This window comes from Musca domestica, unplaced genomic scaffold (assembly GCF_030504385.1).
Source record: "Musca domestica strain aabys unplaced genomic scaffold, Musca_domestica.polishedcontigs.V.1.1 49, whole genome shotgun sequence".
NCBI classification, from domain to species: domain Eukaryota; kingdom Metazoa; phylum Arthropoda; class Insecta; order Diptera; family Muscidae; genus Musca; species Musca domestica.
The window spans coordinates 5,202,584-5,221,580 of NW_026712344.1; the positions used below are offsets into that span (position 1 = coordinate 5,202,584).

The window sequence follows — 18,997 nt, forward strand, 5'->3', positions numbered from 1 at the left end:
TGTCCACATTTTCCCCATGTTGAAAATGTTTATAAAGTTTAAAAAAATAGTCTCAAGAAGGTCTGAAAATTTTATAATTGTGGTTCAATATAGAATGTTATCTTTCATAGTCAACAAAGAACACCTGCTATTGTTTTAATGCCGTTTTTATTTATTTTTTTGTTTTATTAAAAAATATCGAAGCTAATCGTGATTGAAAACAACAGGTTTTGCGGTTAATGTACTTTGATATCGTTTTTATGATGTGTTTGCATTTTTTTTTTGTTTTATTTTAATTAAGTAGGCTCCTCCAGATTTCTAATCCTATAATTGGTGGAATATCAAAACAATATAAACTTAAATTCAGCTTCGACCTTTCCTCACATTCATAATGCAATGAGAGCTATTGAGGAGAAAGTGATGAAGATTATGATTTTGAAATATCAGGTAGAAATAATTTTCATTTAAATCAATTGATAAATTAATTTAAAATTTAAATTGATTTTTAGAAAATTCTAACTTTCAACTGTAACAAATCCGTAATGTGTGTATGCGAAATTATTATAGTCCAATCTTTTGTACCATTCGTACTTATACCATGAATTTCCTACAACGGCTTTATAATAACGTACTTCGTTCGTAAGGAAACATTAAGTTCGGCCAGGCCGAACTTTTAATACCTTCCACCTTAGGGTAAAGGAAACATTTTTATATAAAAGTATCTGAATTCCAGCGTGTTTCACTTTAAACCAGTAAGTCCGCTTGGATAATGCAGTTAAACTTATCAAAAAACCAAAAAGTGGGTGAGGCCGTTATATGGGTCCAGACAATTTTATACTTCTAGGATTGTCATCTATCAAATCTTTTTATTTGGGTAAATGTGACTAGGATTATCAAAATACCGAATATCGGTGGATATGGTTATATGTGCACTATAGGAAAACGTGGAACTAAATATTCAATGTTCTGCCACCGAGATTGAAACCATTACGAACTAGGAACACCAATTTCTGGGCAAATCCGTGTAAAAATGTGCAAAAATCATCAAAATACCGAATATCGGGAGGTACCGTTATATGGGGGCTATACAAAAACGTGATCCTATGTTTCGCCACACAAGCTAGATCCCATTACGAACTAGGAACACCAATTTCTGGACAAATCCGTTAAAAAATGTGCAAAAATCATCAAAATACCGAATATTGGGAGATACCGGCTATAGCAAAACGTGGACCTATACATACAATTTTTCGCCACCGGAGTTAAAACCCAACAAATACCATTTTTTCCGTGAAAAAAAAATATGGGAAATATCATAAAAATACCGAATATTGGGAGCTACCAGCTATACCGAAATGTGGACCTATACATACAAAGTTTCGCCACCGGAGCTAGAACCAATTATGACCAACAAATACCAATTTTTAGACAAATCCGTGAACAAAATTTGGCAAAAATTATCAAAATATCGAATATCGAGAGGTACCGTTATATAGGGACCATACCGAAACGTGGACCTATACCTACAATGTTTCGCCGAGCTAGAGCTCATTATTTCCTACAAATACAAATTTTTAGACAAATCCAGAAAAATGTGCCAAAACCAAGTAAAAAAGTATCGGTCGGTTTTGCCGACATATGTATACCCTCAGGCCTCTTTTGAAAGAATGGGTCAATATTGTTAATTTCGTATCGAACCTAAATAAATATAATGTTAATATTAATATAACAGATGGATAAATAAATTTATGTCAGATAAAAATATTGAAAATTGTGTCCCTTTGTGGGTGAGGTACCAGCAGGTGTTCGCAGATATATAGAATCTTCACAACAGATCTGGTGTTAGCAAAAATGCTTGTATATGTGAAATTTGAAGAGAGTTGGATCCTTATTTCGCTTTCTTTGAGCGTTATGTTCTTCAAAATTAGATTATTGCTTCCCTTTCTGTGCAGAAAATATACATTTTTAAAATTTCGACCATTTGTGGGGGAGGTACCAGAAGAAGTGGACCGATATACTTCATCTTTACATCAGACCTTGGGCTAATAAAGTGCTTGGGATATGTGAAATTTGAAGACAATCGGACTCGTACATCACATTTTATGAGAGTTGTAATTATTCAAAATTTTGACCATTTTTGGGGGAGGTACTGACCGAGTACTGACGCAAATATTAGGATTTGCAAAGTTGAAGCAAAATCGGATTATCCTTTCTCTTTCTGTGCAAAGAATATTTTTTTTTGCAAATTCCAACCTTTTTTGGGAGAGGTACCAGAAGGAGTGGACCAATATTGCCCATCTCCGAACTCGATCTAAGTTTGACAAAGATATTACGATATACCAAGTTTGGACCAAATCGGATACTCCCTTCGAGAGTTATCGTGCGCACCAGCCAGCCAGACAGACAGACAGACGGGCGGACGGACATCTCTAGATCGACTCCAAATGTTCTGAAACGAGTTTGGTCCAAAGAGACCTAGGGTCTAAAACCGTTATTTCGACTAGGCACGTTTTGACCGTATCAAATGATATATACCCTCTGTAGCCATATGGCTGAGGGTATAATTATCAAAATACCGAATATCGAGAGGTACCGTTATATAGGGACTATACCAAAACGTAGATCGATATGTCTCATTTTCAGTACCAACCATTCTAGGCACAATACAAATTGTTCTGCCAAATTTTGACGCTCTACGTCAAATAATGATTTCAACGTGACAGAAAGACGGACAGAAAGACAGACAGACGGACATCGTTAAATCGACGTAGAATTTTATGCTGATTATGAATATATATACTTTATGGGTCTACGATCAATATTTAGGGATGTTACAAACGGAATGAGAAAGGTAATATACCATCCTTTCCAAGGTGGAGGGTATGGAAATCTAAACGGGAAATGGTGGAGGAATGGTGATATGCTCCTAGTCAGGTTTTAACCAGGCCTCAGCGAAATGGTAAATTGTGGAAAGGAAAAACTCATATTTTGTCCATTTACAATTTTTCCGATTTCAGGCAACATGCCTGGCGTGAAGATTCCATCACAATATTCCCAACAAAAAATACATTCCCCTAACACATTTGCATCTATTCAATATTATTATTTTTTCCTCATTAAACATGGAAGCTAAATTTATTTTTGGACCCATGTTTTCCTTTTAAAAATAGTTCACCCATTGCAATATTGATATTTCATGGTAATTTGGTTTGTTGTTCATTTGCGAATTTAAATATTGTATAAAAAATTGTCAATTATTGAGAACGGCAATTCCTTCATTGGCATAGTCTCTGAGGGAAAGACAGACAGAGAGATTTGGAAAATTCCATGATGAATAGTTTTAGAAAAATTCCCAAACAAAAATAATACTCTTGTCTCTTTATTGAAGTAATTCAAAGTAATTTCGGGTACCCTATCATCTCATCTTTTGTCTGTGCCATTAAAGAAATCTTCCATGAAAATAAAGAATAAAACGTGACTAAAATGCTCTATTGACTCTCTGCGGCTTTTCAAAAAAAACAAGATCCAGGCAATTGAATATTTAAACGACAACAACAATACTGCAACTATTTGAGAACATGGAAGAAGAAGGAAAAAAACACCCCAAATAGTTCGGTTACCTTTAGATAATTTGCCACATAAATATTTTATGACAAGGGCCGAAGAGAGAGAGAGAACAAAAGAAATACTTGACTTAATTTCCATAATAAATCATAATATTCACCACAAATGTGTGACTCTCCCCATCGCTTCCTTTGATTGAACACCACAGGGCCTACAAGAGCAATTGAGTCAGTGAGTGATCACCACCATCCAGCTATGTAGTACAAGCGATTTTGACATATTCAAGTGGTCAAATCAAAATAAAAACAATAAAAAAAACACCCATGTCGAACAAACTGGCATGCAAGGAGCAATTCTCCCCCCGCTGTTGGTGCACTGGGAAAAAGAAAAGCGAAACAAATTATCTGCATATTTCCAAAAAAAAAAAAAAAAAATATTGTTTAGAAAATCAATTTGATATTTAAGTGGATTCTTAGTGGTCTGAAATAAACAAAATATGGATTCTTAATGGCTAGCCATTGTTTCCAAAAGATTGTCCTAACAACTCAGCAACAATAATATCAAGAAATAAATAAACAATGAAAAAATGTTTAAAAATTCCTCATACCACCGTACTGGTGCGAGGTTGAGGAGGTGGGGAGAACACACACAGAAACAAATAAAACAATACAAAATTATTGGATTTTTTGGGAATTTCGTTGTAAAAAAACTGCCTGACGCCGTTTTTTACCGTGATTACGACCCAATCACATGTTCTCAAAATCCCTCACATTTGGAGGTAGTGTCATATGTTCGGTGAGCTAATATCTGTAAATAAATCCAATTTTTCCCTTCTAAACGCTAGAACTATATTCAACTTTATTTTCGAGAATGTATTCTTTTTGATTTCAAAACAACAAATTGCAGCCACTTTGGCTGGAAGATGGGGGCCGGGGTCTTCAAAACACTTAAAATCATCCGATACCACTATATGGGTCTCATTACGAGATCGAAACCTATATTGAAAAAATGTTCGTAGATCGAATTTCACTTAAGGAAAACCATTGAAAAACCCGATATCTGGAGGTGACACATACAGGGTGAGATGAAAAAAAAACTGCAACCAACTTCAGACTGCTGTCATATCTAAGCCACTCGTCCGACAGCTGTTAAAATTATTCCAGTGACAGCTCATTGTATTGTCTACAAGCGTACAAAAGCATTTTGGTAAGAATTTTCCGGAAAAAAAATTTATTCGTGATGGAATTCAAGCCTGATAGTGTGATTTCTTTATATTTGGCTGAAAAACCACAAGTGGCTATCGTTAGAGCACCCCAGCATTTAAATGTGAATAAATTTTTTGTGTCTCGTACCATTGCTCGCTACCGTGATAGCATAACCCGACGTCAAGGAAGTGGACGGAAGAAAACAGCAACATCAGCAGAAATGTTTCGAAAAGTAAAGAAGCGACGTGATCGAAACCCGCCGTCGCAGTGGCCGAAAAATGGCGCATGAGCTGAACATATCGCAATATTCCATTCGGCAAATATTAAAAAATGAGCTCGGGGCTCCAAAAAGTGCAAGAACTTACCGCACCGCAACAGAAAAACAAATAAACTCAAAAGAGCTAAAGAGTTGATTCGCTTGGCCGAAAGTGGTGAACTGCCGAATTTGGTTTTCTTCGATGAGAAAACATTCGTTGTCCAGCAGTTTGTAAACAAACAAAATGATCGTGTTTACTTGTGGGCCGCCATAACAGCCGATAGTCGCTCTCCACTCGTAGTAATCGACCGTGGCATCAGCATAAATGCCGAATATTATCGCGAAAATATTCTGGACGGTGAAGGTCAGCTGAAAAAGTGCACATTCGGTTAGCCACCAGAACTCAAGCGCGTCCATGGTGATGGTGTGGGCCGCCATAACAGCCGATGGCCGCTCTCCGTTCGTAGTAAACGACCGTGGCATCAGAATAAATGCCGAATATTATCGCGAAAATATTAAGGAGGGTGTATTAAAGCCTTGGGCACGCAAACATTTTGGCCGCAAACCTTGGACATTCCAACAGGACTCAGTACCATCGCACTCGGCACACGCCGCCCAAGACTGGTTACAAAGTGATACCAATCCGTTGGAATATTGTGTCTGGAGTATTTTTGAAAGCAAGGTTGGCACTAAAAAATGCCAAAGTGTCGATCACCTCAAGCAAACGCTTCGCCGGGAATGGGCCACAATACCACAGAGCAACATTCGGGCAGCGTGTGACGGTTTGAAAACCATTACTCGTTCCAAAGGTGACCAATTCGAACAAATCTAAACTAATTCTAAAATTTGATGCTATTTCCCGCATTTTTTACTTTGATTCAATAAAATTTAAAAAAAGTGAAAATATTATGACGTTTAACTTTGTTCCAGTTTTTTATCTTACCCTGTAAATTTTTAATACAACAAGTTTGAACCAATATTTTTGGCACAAAAATGTTGTCGAATTCGACATGCCTGTTGTGACATGTTGACTATAACACAAACATTTCGTCTAAGACAAGGTCTGGCCATTTCCCCTTTTTGACACAAAATCCAGTTAGGACCCTGCTGAAACAATTATTTCCGAGATAAAGTCCTCTCTGTGCACCACATCAGCCATTTGTCTATGTTTATATTATAATTTTATTTATCTAATATAAAAAATTGTTTACAAACACCACATAGGTATTTGAAAAAAAATATAAGCAAATGTACTAAGATACGGACACCAGCAACACCGGACAGAAAAACGAAAGAAACACAAAAATCTAAACGCGTTCACATACAAATTCAATTGTAGCAAATGCAAAACAAACGAAAAAACGTACACAATCAGCAAGAAATCAACCAAAACCATTTTCAATTATTTATATCAAAATTTTACTGTTTCCCAAAAATTTAATTACCAGTACCTCCTCCTCCGCCACTCACCCAATCGAAAGGCCATAAAGAAATCAAAGATTGTTTAAATAAAACAAAAATATCTTTTCCACCATGAGAATCAACAACAAAGGTGGAGATATTGTTTCCCATGAATATTTTTCTTTTTTTGTGGAGAAGTAGCCATAAATCTGGAACACTTTGTTGCCCACACTTTGTCTATGAAATTAAACTCAAATTCAATGGAGGCCTCAAGTTTCACACTTAACTCCTTAAAGTGCTCCATTAAGAAGGGATGCATTTTTTTTTTTTTTTTTGCTTTTATTGTTCTATTTTTTACACATTTTAGAAGATTTGAACTGAATGCAAGAATAAATATAATTTAGATCTAAACAAATTATTTTCAAATAAACAAACATATATAAAATTTACCATATATATATGTATTTGAATAGAAAAACAGAGCATTTGTGTGTCATAACCTCAAAAGGAAATGACGGGGCATTATCATACAAAACATGATCTCATTCGACCGTTATCAAAAAGAAAATGATTTTATCCGTTCCCTATGGTAACAAACAGGTTATTATTCCTAAGATAGGATCCAACCTTAAGAATAATAATCAGATTTTGATCAGTGCTTCGGAGTAAAACAATTTTTATACCCTCCACCTTGGAAAGGAGGGTATATTAACTTTGTCATTCCGTTTGTAACATCCTTAAATATTCGTCGTGGACCCCATAAAGTATATATATTCAGAATCAGCATAAAATTCTTAGTCGATTTAACGATGTCCGTCTGTCGGTCTGTTGAAATCACGATACAGCCCACATTATTTGACATAGAGCGCCAAAATTTAGCAGAGCAATTGCCATTGTGTCTAGGATGGTTGGTAATGAAAATGAGATATATCGGTCCACGTTTTGGTATAGTCCCCATATAACAGTACCTCCCGATATTCGGTATTTTGATGATTTATACTACATTTTTTCACGGATTTGTCTGAAAATTGGTATTTGTAGGTCATAACGGGTCCCTGTACGTGTGGCAAAATGTATAGGTCCACGTTTTGGTATAGCCCCCATATTAAGGTACCTCCCGATATTCGGTATTTTGATTATTTTTGCAACATTTTTTCACGAATTTGTCTAAAAATTGGAATTTGTTGGTGTTAATGGGTTCCAGCTCCAGTTGCGAAACATTGCATGTATGGGTCCATGAATTGGTATAGCCCCCATATAACGGTACCTCACGATATTCGGTATTTTGATGGTTTTTGCCACATTTTTTCAGTGATTTGTCTAAAAATTGGTATTTGTGGGTCATAATGGGTCCTAGTTCGTGTGGCGAAATGTTGTATGTATAGGTCCACGTTTTGGTATAGTCCCCATATAACGGTACCTCCCAATATTCGGTAATTTTATGATTTTTGACACATTTTTTCACGAAGTTGTAGATCATAATTGGTCCCAGTTCGTGCGGCGAGTCATTGTAATTATAGGTCCACGTTTTGGTATAGCCCCCATATAACGGTACCTCCCAATATTCTGCAATTTGATGATTTTTGGCACATTTTTTCACGTATTTGTCTGAAAAATGGTATTTGTAAGTCATAATGGGTTCTAGCTCCGTTGGCGAAACCTTGCATGTGTAGGTCCACGGTTTGGTTTAGCCCCCTTATAACGATACCTCCCGATATTCGGCATGGTTTTTGCAACAATTCTTCTAATGTTTCCTTTACCCTAAGGTGGAGGGTATTAAAAGTTTGGCCCGGCCGAACTTAATGTTCTTTTACTTGTTTTTTGTTAGATTGCGAAACCAGTGATTTTTTTACAACTACGAATCCTAGTGGCAGTTCATGTTAGTATTAAAACTTCATACATCGTATTAAATTTTCAGACTTTCAAGGAAAATGTTAATCTCTTACACCAAAATGTCTTCAAAATCATTAATTTTGAAATTTACCGAGGAGGATATTAGTAAAACCTTTGCAAAATGGACACACATTCAATTTTTCGTTTCAAAACTATTTCAATATCTTCATATGTAAAGCCTTGACACCAACTGTACCCTCATTATCCAATTTCAGAATTTCTCCTTTATCCCTTCACCTAATACAGGGTTGCCCATATTCGACGGACCCATGACTCTTTGGGCCCATTCCAATCGACGAGGGTTGCTCATTTTCGACGGACCCATGACTCTTTGGGCCCATTCCAATCGACGAGGCTTGTCCGCAGGCAACATTCTTTGTGTCAATTGAATTTTGTACAGGAACAAATGCAAATCAATGCGAATAATCCGTTGTAAAGTGGACCGAGCCATGCCCAAATGCTGAGAACGGCGTTTTTGGGATGTTCTTGGGGACCTCTCAACTCTGGCTCGTACGGCAGCGATATTCTCGGCCGATCGCCTTGGTCGACTTTTATATGGCCTCTTCGGATTAGAAAGAGCCTTACCAGTCGAAAATTTTTCGTATAAACGCTTAATGGTGTTCTTAGAAGGCGCACTTCTCACATTTTTAATGATTTAAAGGCACGTTGAGTTTTCACAATTGACTTCTTCTGTTGAATGTAAATTTCAACTATTTCGCGTGGCGTGTATTGGTTCATGGTAAAAATCTGCTTGGACTGACGCTTCAAACGCGGTATGTCATTAAGCGATGTGACATCTCTGTCAAAAGTTATTGCGTTGCCAGATGGGTCCGTCGAATATGGACAACCCTGTACCAACGTTTAGTAACATTTAGTGCGCATATCCAAAACAATCTACACCTCTCCATCCTAGGCACTAAATTCCAAATTTTGTACCATCTAGTACTTTTTGAACAATTATAGTACGCATTTTCAAACCCAGAAGCCAACAGAGACCTCAATATCAAATTTCGGAATTTCAGCTCTATCGCTCCACTCAATACAAAATTTAGTACCATTTAAAATTTTTCAAACAATTATAGAACACATTTCCAAACCACCTCCATACACATGACATCGACATTAAATTTCAGAATTTTAACTATATCCTTTCAACCAATACCAAATTTAGTACCATTTAGTAATTTTCTTACGAATAAAGGGCGCATTTCCAAAACCATCTCCATATGCCCAGGCTACACATGAACAGCGATGCTAATACTAAGTTTCAGATTACAAGCACTATCTGTTCTACCAATACTATATTGTGCCAAATATAGTACTATTTAGTACTTTTCGTGCCCTTGTAGTACACATTTCCAAAACCACCTCTTTATCACAAACCTATACCACCAACATGGATCCCAATACAAATTTTCAAAAATCCTACTTCTCCGTTTAACCTAAATCAAACTGTTTCAAATAGAGTACCATTTAGTACAGTTCGCACACTTAGTACACACTTCCAAAATCATCACCTTGATTCTCATACCAAATTTCAAGTTTTTGGCTCAACCCGTTCACATGATACCTAGTGATAGCAGTTAAGAAGAAGACCTTAAAGTTCGAATTTTCAAAATTCCTTTGGTACATCTATGCTACACTTCAGAATTCTAGCTCATTTCGTTTGTCCAATACAAAGTATTAATTTTTAGTATATTTTAGTATTTGTCGTACCCTTTTAGTCAGAGTTTCAAAAAACCCTAGGGAAAAATTTCAATATTCTGGCTTCAGACTTTCCGTTTGCCTTGATTCTCAGCCAGTCTCTATATAAAATTCTTCCTTAAAGTTTCGATTTAAATATAGCTCCTATATAAGTCCACCTCCGATTAAGCAGCATAAGCAGGAAAGGGTAAATGCACCATCAAAAAATTTGATAGATTTTAATCACAACTTTTTTCCGAATATTTTGGCTTTTTTCAAACCCACCAAAAGGGAGTTTTTTTTATAGAAGAAATAAGAAGTAAAAAAGTATCGATCGGTTTTCCGACAGATGTATACCCTCAGCCCTCTTGACCCCTCTATGGAGTGGGTTTTGAAAGAATGGGTCAATATTGTCCATTTCATATCGACCTAAATAAATATGATATAAACATTATTAAAAATATATAAGAAAATCGAATCGAAATCGAATTTACGGGAAATCATAAATTCCATATTCATCTCAGGATTCTGGTTGAGTGACATATATTTCAATATAGCAAGTTGTAAAGAATCGCTGAGTTGTTTCGCAATTTATGGCAGATAAAAGTATTGAAAATGTGTCCCTTTGTGGGTGCGGTACAAGAAGGGGTTCGTAGATATATAGCCTCTCCACAAAAGATCTTGTGTTAGCAAAAATGTTTGTATGTGTGAAATTTGAAGAGAGTTGGATGCTTATTTCGCTTTCTTTGAGCGTTAGGTGGAGCAGGTAGCAAAAGCAATGGTTCGATCTCTATCATCGTTATAACAGATCTAAAAGATGTACCATGTCTGGAATGGAATCGGATGTTGATTTCGCTTTTGATGCACTTCATGGATATTGAAAATTTCAAGCGTTTGTGGTGGAGGTACCAGAAGGAGTGGACCGATATATTCCGTCTTATTACCAGATCTTGGGTTCATAAAAATAGTAGGGTGTGGGAAATTTGAAGATAAACGGACTCTTACATCATATTTTTTAAGAGTTATAATTATTCAAAATGTTGACCCGTTGTGGGGGAAGTACTTGATAGAGTGGACCGATATTGTCCATTTCCGAACCAGACCTAGCACTAACACAAATATTAGGATTTGCAAAGTCGGAGCAAAATCGGGTTAACATTTCTTTTTCTGTGCAAAAAAAAAATATATTTTTGAAAATTTCGACCATTTGTGGGGGAGGTAACAGAAAAAGTGAACCAATATATTCCATCTTAACACCAGACCTTGGGTTAATATAAATATTGGGATTTGTGAAATTTGAAGACAATCGGACTCTTACTTCACATTTTATGAGAGCTGTAATTATTTAAAATTTTGACCATTTGTTGAGGAGATACTTGATGGAGTGGACCGATATTGTCCATTTGTCCAGCCAGACAGACAGACGGACGGACATCGCTAGATCGGGTCTAAAACTGTTATTTCGACTAGACACGTTTTCACCGTATCAAATTTTATATACCCTCTGTAGCCATATGGCTGAGGGTATAAAAAGACCGCTATAGGCTAAATCGCTTGTGCTTAAATGCTTGATCAATAAAATTATTGTATATTTGATTTTAAGAAAAGTTAATCAAAAATTAGAAAAATGGAGAAAAAATAGAGGGACTATTTATGTTGCTTTTCGACGTAAGTTTTTATAATCTAGAGGATTTTTCCCTGTAATTATTTTTTGCGTTACATAGCGTAATTGACAAAAAAGTTTTTTTTTGAGCTCTTTACAGAAGTCTCAGGCTATATTTACCTATACGAAAACAAATGGTTTTCTTTTAAAGAAGTCCCCGAAAATGTTATCTATAAAAATATCTGAAGTTTTCTGTGTTGGGCTAAAAGTCCTCTAAAGAAATGAAAATCTATTTTTAGGATATAATTATTTTATTAGAATATGTCATATATACCTTAATTGTGTATTCATATGTTTCTTTAATGATCCCCACTAAAATGCAATTTTTATTAAAACCACATTTTGTCTTTTTTTTTCAATTTCAGAACAGCAATTTACGAAAGTGATTTCGGACAAAATATAAAACAATTAATTCAAAACAAAACGTGACACAAGGAAATCAAGCTGTCAAAACCAGCCAGCCGCCAACCAAGCAACGAGCCACCACATCCGCACTGGAAACGTGAAAAATCCAAACTTGTCAAAACGGCAAAGGCAACGGCAACACCTGCGACTGAAGTGACACAAAAAAACGGTAGCAGCAACAAAACAATACTTCTCCCCCCAAAAAAAAAATCTATCAAAAACAATTGTTGTTCATTTTCACAAACTTGCCACTTTGTGTGTGAGGATATAAATGTTGTTAAAGCTGTCAGCGCCATCTAACGTCAGAAGCAAAACAATTACAACGACAACAATAACCACAGGCAACACACACACACACACACACAACGGATGCAATTGATTGACAAGAAAAAATATTTGCTCTCATTATTGCTGGAATAAACGAGAGAACGAACAGCAACATTAAACAGAGTGGAAAAAAAGAATAACAACAATAACAAGAAGAAGAAAACATATTTTTATACAACAAACAAAACATACATACATATATAAATAATCCATTCAACGGATTTAAAATCGGATTTTAAACTACAACAAAGAAACTCTTGTTTTCAATATTTTTCAATACAAAAACAAAAGAAGCACAACAAGCCTCAGAAGCTACCATTCTAGAGACTAGTATTGATTCATTATCGCCATCCGGCTTACAAAAAGTAAACGTATCTTTGCCAACATTTTACATTTCAAGTTGCTCCACCAGCAGCAGCAGCAGCAGCATCATCACCATCATCATCCACCAACAACAACTTCACCACAACTACACTTGTTGTTGTTGTTGTTCGTAACGTCGACAGTCGTTGCAAAATTCTACAAAATTTTCGCCCAACAACCAACGTCTTTTGGAATCAACGATTTGTCAACATCATGATTGGACGCTTATTCCGGGCCCATGGGGAATTTTGTGCCTCCCATCCGTGGGAGGTCATTGTGGCGCTGCTAACGGTAACCGCCTGTATGCTGACAGTTGATAAACAGCAATATTTCACCGGGGCATCCACAACGAGCCCAGGTGCCACAGATGGTGGTGGCGGCGGCGGCGGCGGTGGGGGTCTACCCACCTCATCGGCCACCTCGAGTCGTTATAGACCCTGCCACGGTTGGACACAGTCCTGTGATGGCCTAGAGGCTGAATATAATGCAGCCGATGTCATTGTCATGACAATTGTCCGTTGTGCCGCTGTCCTCTATTGTTACTATCAATTTTGCAGTCTCCACAAATTGGGTTCCAAATATATTCTGGGTAAGTAGGTCACACATATGTGATGCATAGCGCACACACACACAAACATGAACTATATATTGTATCCATTTCGACTAATAATTTTATTGCTGGCAAGATGAAGTGTCATGTTGTTATAATTTCTGGTCTTTTGAGGGTGAGCGAGGGAATAGTAGTGTGACACACAAGCTTCTGGCAGGCATGTCACATTGCGTCCTGATGCAATTTCTTTTGAGAAGACATACAATGTGTTTGGAAATAGAACTGTTATGAGAATCGTAGAAAAGGATGGAGAAGGGCTATGAAATGTCTATTTCTCATGGAAGACGTGTACCGATCAATAAATGTCATTACAAGAAATAGGGTTTTAAGTAAATTTTAACAATGAAAAGTAATTACAAAATAGCATCCTAAGCCCTCATGGCATCCTAAGCATGTCAAAGGTTGTACCACCAAGAGCCAATAAATAAGTCCAAAAAATAATCGCTAAATTTGTATACCCTCCACCATACATAGGAGGATAAATTATGTTTTTTATTCCTTTGCAAATTTCGATTTGATTATTTTAGGACCTATAAAGTATATATGTATATTCCTTATATATATTCCAGTCCGTTCGTCCGTTAGTTGTATTCACACTAGAGCCAAAAAAATTAAGATAAGAATTATTTTTTTTACACAGATCAGTATTTTCTCTGCTGGCAGGTCAAGTTCGAAAATGGACTATATAGGTCCACGATATCGTATAGTCCTCATATAACGGTATCACCCGATATTCGGTTTTTTGATGATTGTAGCCACATGTTTCAATGGAATTTTCCGGAATTCGATGTGTAAAGTTCCTCACTCGGACTAAGAATTATGTAGATAGGTTTACTATTACATATAGCGCCCATATAGCAGTGTTACAGATATTCGGTATTTTAGTTATTGTAGTCACATTTGTCTACACATGAAGTTCATTGTGGGTACTTTACCCCCTGGAAGAGAACTGTCTTTATAGGTCTACTATATCGTAAAGCCCCCATATTTTTCAATGAATTTGGCTGGAATCCGATGTTCGAAGTTCCGAATGGGTATTTTTGACTCAAACAAAAAATTGTGTTAATTATACCTAAGATCGCATATAGCCCCCATATGAAGATACCCCAAGATATTCGGTATTTTCATGACTCTGGTCAATATTTTATGAATCCGTTTTCCCCTAGCCCCTACATTTAAATTTTATTGAATGGAAGCAAAAAATGTCGGAAATAGCATCAAATTTTAGAATAAGTTTAGATTTGTTCGAATTCGTCACCTTTGGCAAGATTTATGGCCTTCAAACGGCCAATGAAACCGTCACACCCTGCCCGAATATTGCTCTGCGGTATTTTGGCACATTCCCGGCGAAGCGCATGCTTAAGGTGATCGACACTTTGGTATTTTTTAGTGGCAACCTTGCTTTTCAAAATACTCCAGACACAACGGATTGGTATCCGGAGATTTTGGTGGCCATTGTGCGCTGGAAATGAAGCGAGGAACCTCATTTTGTAACCATTCTTGGGTGGCGCATGCTGAGTCCTCTTGGAATGTCCAAGGTTTGCGGTCAAAATGTTTTATTCTGATACCACGGTCGACTAATACGAGCGGAGACCGATCATCGGCTGTTATGGCGGCCCACACCATCACCATGGCCAGCGCTTGAGTTCTGGTGGCCAACCGAAGATGCACATTTTCTGCTGATCTCTTTGGCAAGTAAACATGATCACTTTGTTTGCTTACAAACTGCTGGACAACGAATGTTTTCTCTTCGGAGAAAACCAAATTCGTCAGTTCACCCCTTTTCTTTCTGTTGCGGTGTAAGTTCTTGCACTTCTTGGAATTTCAATGGCTTTACCCCGAGCTAATTTTTTCAATATTTCCCGAATGGAATATTGCGAGATGTTCAGCTCATGAGCCATTTTTCGGCCACTGCGACGCGGTGTCGATCAAGTCGTTTTTTTACTTTTCGAACGATTTCTGCTGATGTTGTTGTTTTCTTCCGTCCACTTCCTCGACGTCGGCTTACGCTACCAGTATCACGGTAACGAGCGACACACAAAAGATTTATTCACATTTAAATGCTGGAGTGCTCTAACGATAGCCACTTGTGGTTTTCCAGCCAAATATAAAGAAATCTCACTATCACGCTTGAATTCCAGCACAAATAACTTTTTTTCTGGATAATTCTCACCAAAATGCTTTTGTACGCTTCTAAACAATAAAATGAGCTGCCACTGGAATAATTTTAACAGCTGTCGGACGAATGGCTTAGAAATGGCAGCAGTCTGAAGTTGGTTGCAGTTTTTTCATCTCGCTCTGCATATGCAAGATTAATGTTAGGTGTGAAAATGGACAAAATATGGTACCTTCTCCATAAGAGAATATTCAGAAAGCTAGTCAGAATAAATTAAATTAAACAGGCGGCGAGTATACATCTGCCGGCGAAACCAACTCATCATTTTTAAGTTGATCATATCTTCCTAAAAAATGTATGTGGGCCTAATATATCCCCGATACCTGTTAATCGCCCTATACTCACACAATTTAAATTTGAATTTAATATGGGTAACAATAGCATTCAATATTCATATTTTACATATCTACACATGCAAAAACTCTATAAAGGACACAAGTTGATATGTATATTCATTACAATACATTTCCCATGTTCCATTATTACTGTCCATCTTGTATCTGCTCCATTCGTTTCGTAACTAGACAGGGCCAGGCCATGCCATACTGGGTCAGTGCTTTTAATTGTTTTCCCCCAGTTCATTTGTATGAATGTCGTTCCCATTTCTACAATGCGTTTTGTAGAAGGAATGCATCAGAACTGAACGTCTAACATGTGTGTGAGTGTGTGTGTGTACGTTGTTATTGTGTTGCAGCACGTTTTTATTTTTCTTCTTTTCTATTTATTTGTTAAACTTGTCTAACATTATATCATACTTATTATTTTCTTTATACATTACTCTACGATATGTTTGTGGGGATATTAAATTTGTCGTTTTGTTTGAAAGGTCTCTTAAATTAAAAAAAAAAAAACAGTAAAGAAAATCCTAAAGTCGGGCGGGGCCGATTTTATGATACCCTACACCACTTTGCTAATTTAGTTGAGCTCCACTTAATAATTAAAAGTTTTTATGGGAGAATTCAATCATACACGCTATGATTATAATTATAATTTAAAATTCAAAGGACTAAATATGCCGAAGCATTTGTATCTTTTAAATTCGGACTTGTATTGCCCATTTGGTGCGAAATTAATTTGAAATCGGAAAAAAATATATATGGGAACTATATCCAAATCTGAACCGATCTCGATAAAATTTGGCAAAGATATTTCTGAGCTGTATTTGATATATTTCCCTGAATATCGTTGTTACGGAGTGCATATTACGGCTGTTGATAACAAATACAACAAATCGGATGAACAATATATATGGGAGCTATAGCTATATCTGAACCGATCTTCACCAAATTTGGCATTCTACCTTCTAGACTAAATTCGGTCGTATGTGCCAAAATCCATCCCATTTGGACAAATATTAGACGTTTGGTGCACAATAAAAGGTAAATCGGACGAAGTTATATATGGGACCTATATCCAAATCTGAACCGATCTCGATAAAATTTAGCAAAGGTATTTCTGAGCTGTATTTGATATATTTCCCCAAATATTGTTGTTACAGAGTGCATATTATGGCTGCGGAGGACAAAAATAACAGATCGGATGAAACATATATATGGGAGCTATAGCTATATCTGAACCGATTTTGATCAAATTTGGCATACTTATTTTCAGGCATAAATTGGTTGTGCAAAATCCCATACTATTCGGGCTGATATTACACGTTTGGTGCACAATAAAAGGCAAATCGGACGAAGATATATATGGGAGCTATATCTAAATTTTGACCGATTATCTCCAATTTCAATAGGGTTCGTCCTTGGGCCAAAAAAATGTTGTTTGCAAAATTTCATCTCAATTGGATAATAAATGCGACCTGCATTTTGTTCACAAGAATACATGGACAGACGGACGGACGGACGGACGGACTGACATGCATAAATCAACTCAGAAAGTAGTTCTATGCAGATCATAAAAAGGAACTATGGGTCTATATCGTTTCCTTTTGCCTCTTACAAACAAATGCACAAAGACATAATACCCTGACCACCTTGTGGTGTAGGGTATAAAAACTGCGATAAGAATCAATATTTTTCAGTAATTACAGGAAGAACTCAGTAGATTATGAAAGTAGAGCAAAAATTAAATTCACGTGTATCGACGTTCTGAAAGGTTATATCGGAAAGTAACCAACGTAGATTGGGAAATTTTTCAATTTTTTTTTTTAATTTTCGGATAAAGATTTCTTTATATCTAACATTTGACACCCTCCACAAAAAAAAATAAAAATTAAGTATTAAATATTTTGACTCAAATAAAATAGAGAAACAAGTAAGCAAAGGCTACAGTAGAGCGGGGCCGACCGTTGAATACCCTACAACACTATAATAAACGATACAGTTTATATAGGCGAGATACTCGAAAGAATTCCACAAGATATTGTGACAAATAATAAAAGAAAACCATCAGGTTCCGTTCTCTAATTTTCGAATAATAGCAACTTAAACTAATTTGCTTATTTCCAATTTATTGGTAGATGTTGCACTTAAATGGTCTTCTTAGATCTGGAACCAATATTTCCCAAAGACCTATAAACTCTCAGAAGTGGCAAAAGATTAACATTTATTATTGGTTTTTGACTTAAACGCATCTATATGAGATACAGACATTTGACTATATTCTTCAACGAAATCAGCGTTAACAAAATAGTCAGAAGTGCGTCTTTCCTGTATTTGTGAATTCTCCAAAAAGTCACTGGAATGGACATTTTCGTATTTTGTCTACAAAAGTTGGCAAACTATTTCACACATTGAATATTTTTGGATGGCCATCCAAAACTGCTTGGCTTTTGCAATGTCCGGTAACCCCCATTCAAATGTGCTTGAGGATCGGGCGATAATTACGACCTGCCGACAATTTTGCAGTTTTTTGGTCCATTTCAACACCTAAATATATGGCGATCATCTCCAAAAAGAGTAGACATCTATTCTGACCCTCATCTTATCCCCATGCAAAATTTCGTAAGGATCGGGCCATAAATGCGATCTGTATATGATATCCTGATATCCTAACCACTTAGTTTTGTTAGCTGTAGAAATATTACCAAATGTTTATTGAAAATGAAAAATATGACAAAATTGAAAAAATATGAGAAAATTTTACAAAATCAATATTTTCATCTTTAGAAAGATATTTTTGTGCGATTTTTTTAGACGTTTTTTTCTTTCCTGCCAAGAGGCCATTCTGAATTAATGAGAACTGTCGAAATCCGTTCAGCCGTTCTCGACATATAAGGGATCTTTCAAGCATATCTTCTTTGATAGACATATATATCGCACATATTTTGCTATATATCCGATTTGTTGGATATTAACATCAATGTAAAGGTCAGAAGTAACCTTGTCATGGCTTTGTGATTTCGCAGGGATTTAAAATATTCTCGGTTTAATGAAAAATTTTGATTTTTTTCAACACAAAAGATATGGTCTATTTTACCCGCTAAATATTATCCGATGACCACCCAATTTGGTAGGCT

The 18,997-nt window shown here is 36.3% G+C and overlaps 1 protein-coding gene across 1 annotated transcript in view; it reads left to right on the forward strand.

The window, feature by feature from the left end:
* LOC101892909 (3-hydroxy-3-methylglutaryl-coenzyme A reductase) overlaps positions 1–18,997 on the forward strand; it is a 154,989-nt gene that overhangs the window by 110,958 nt on the left and 25,034 nt on the right. Inside the window, exon 3 of the mRNA XM_059127985.1 lies at positions 12,010–13,328. Coding sequence (XP_058983968.1) covers positions 12,953–13,328 — 376 coding nt within the window. The 5' untranslated portion in view covers positions 12,010–12,952. The remainder of the gene's footprint in view (positions 1–12,009; positions 13,329–18,997) is intronic.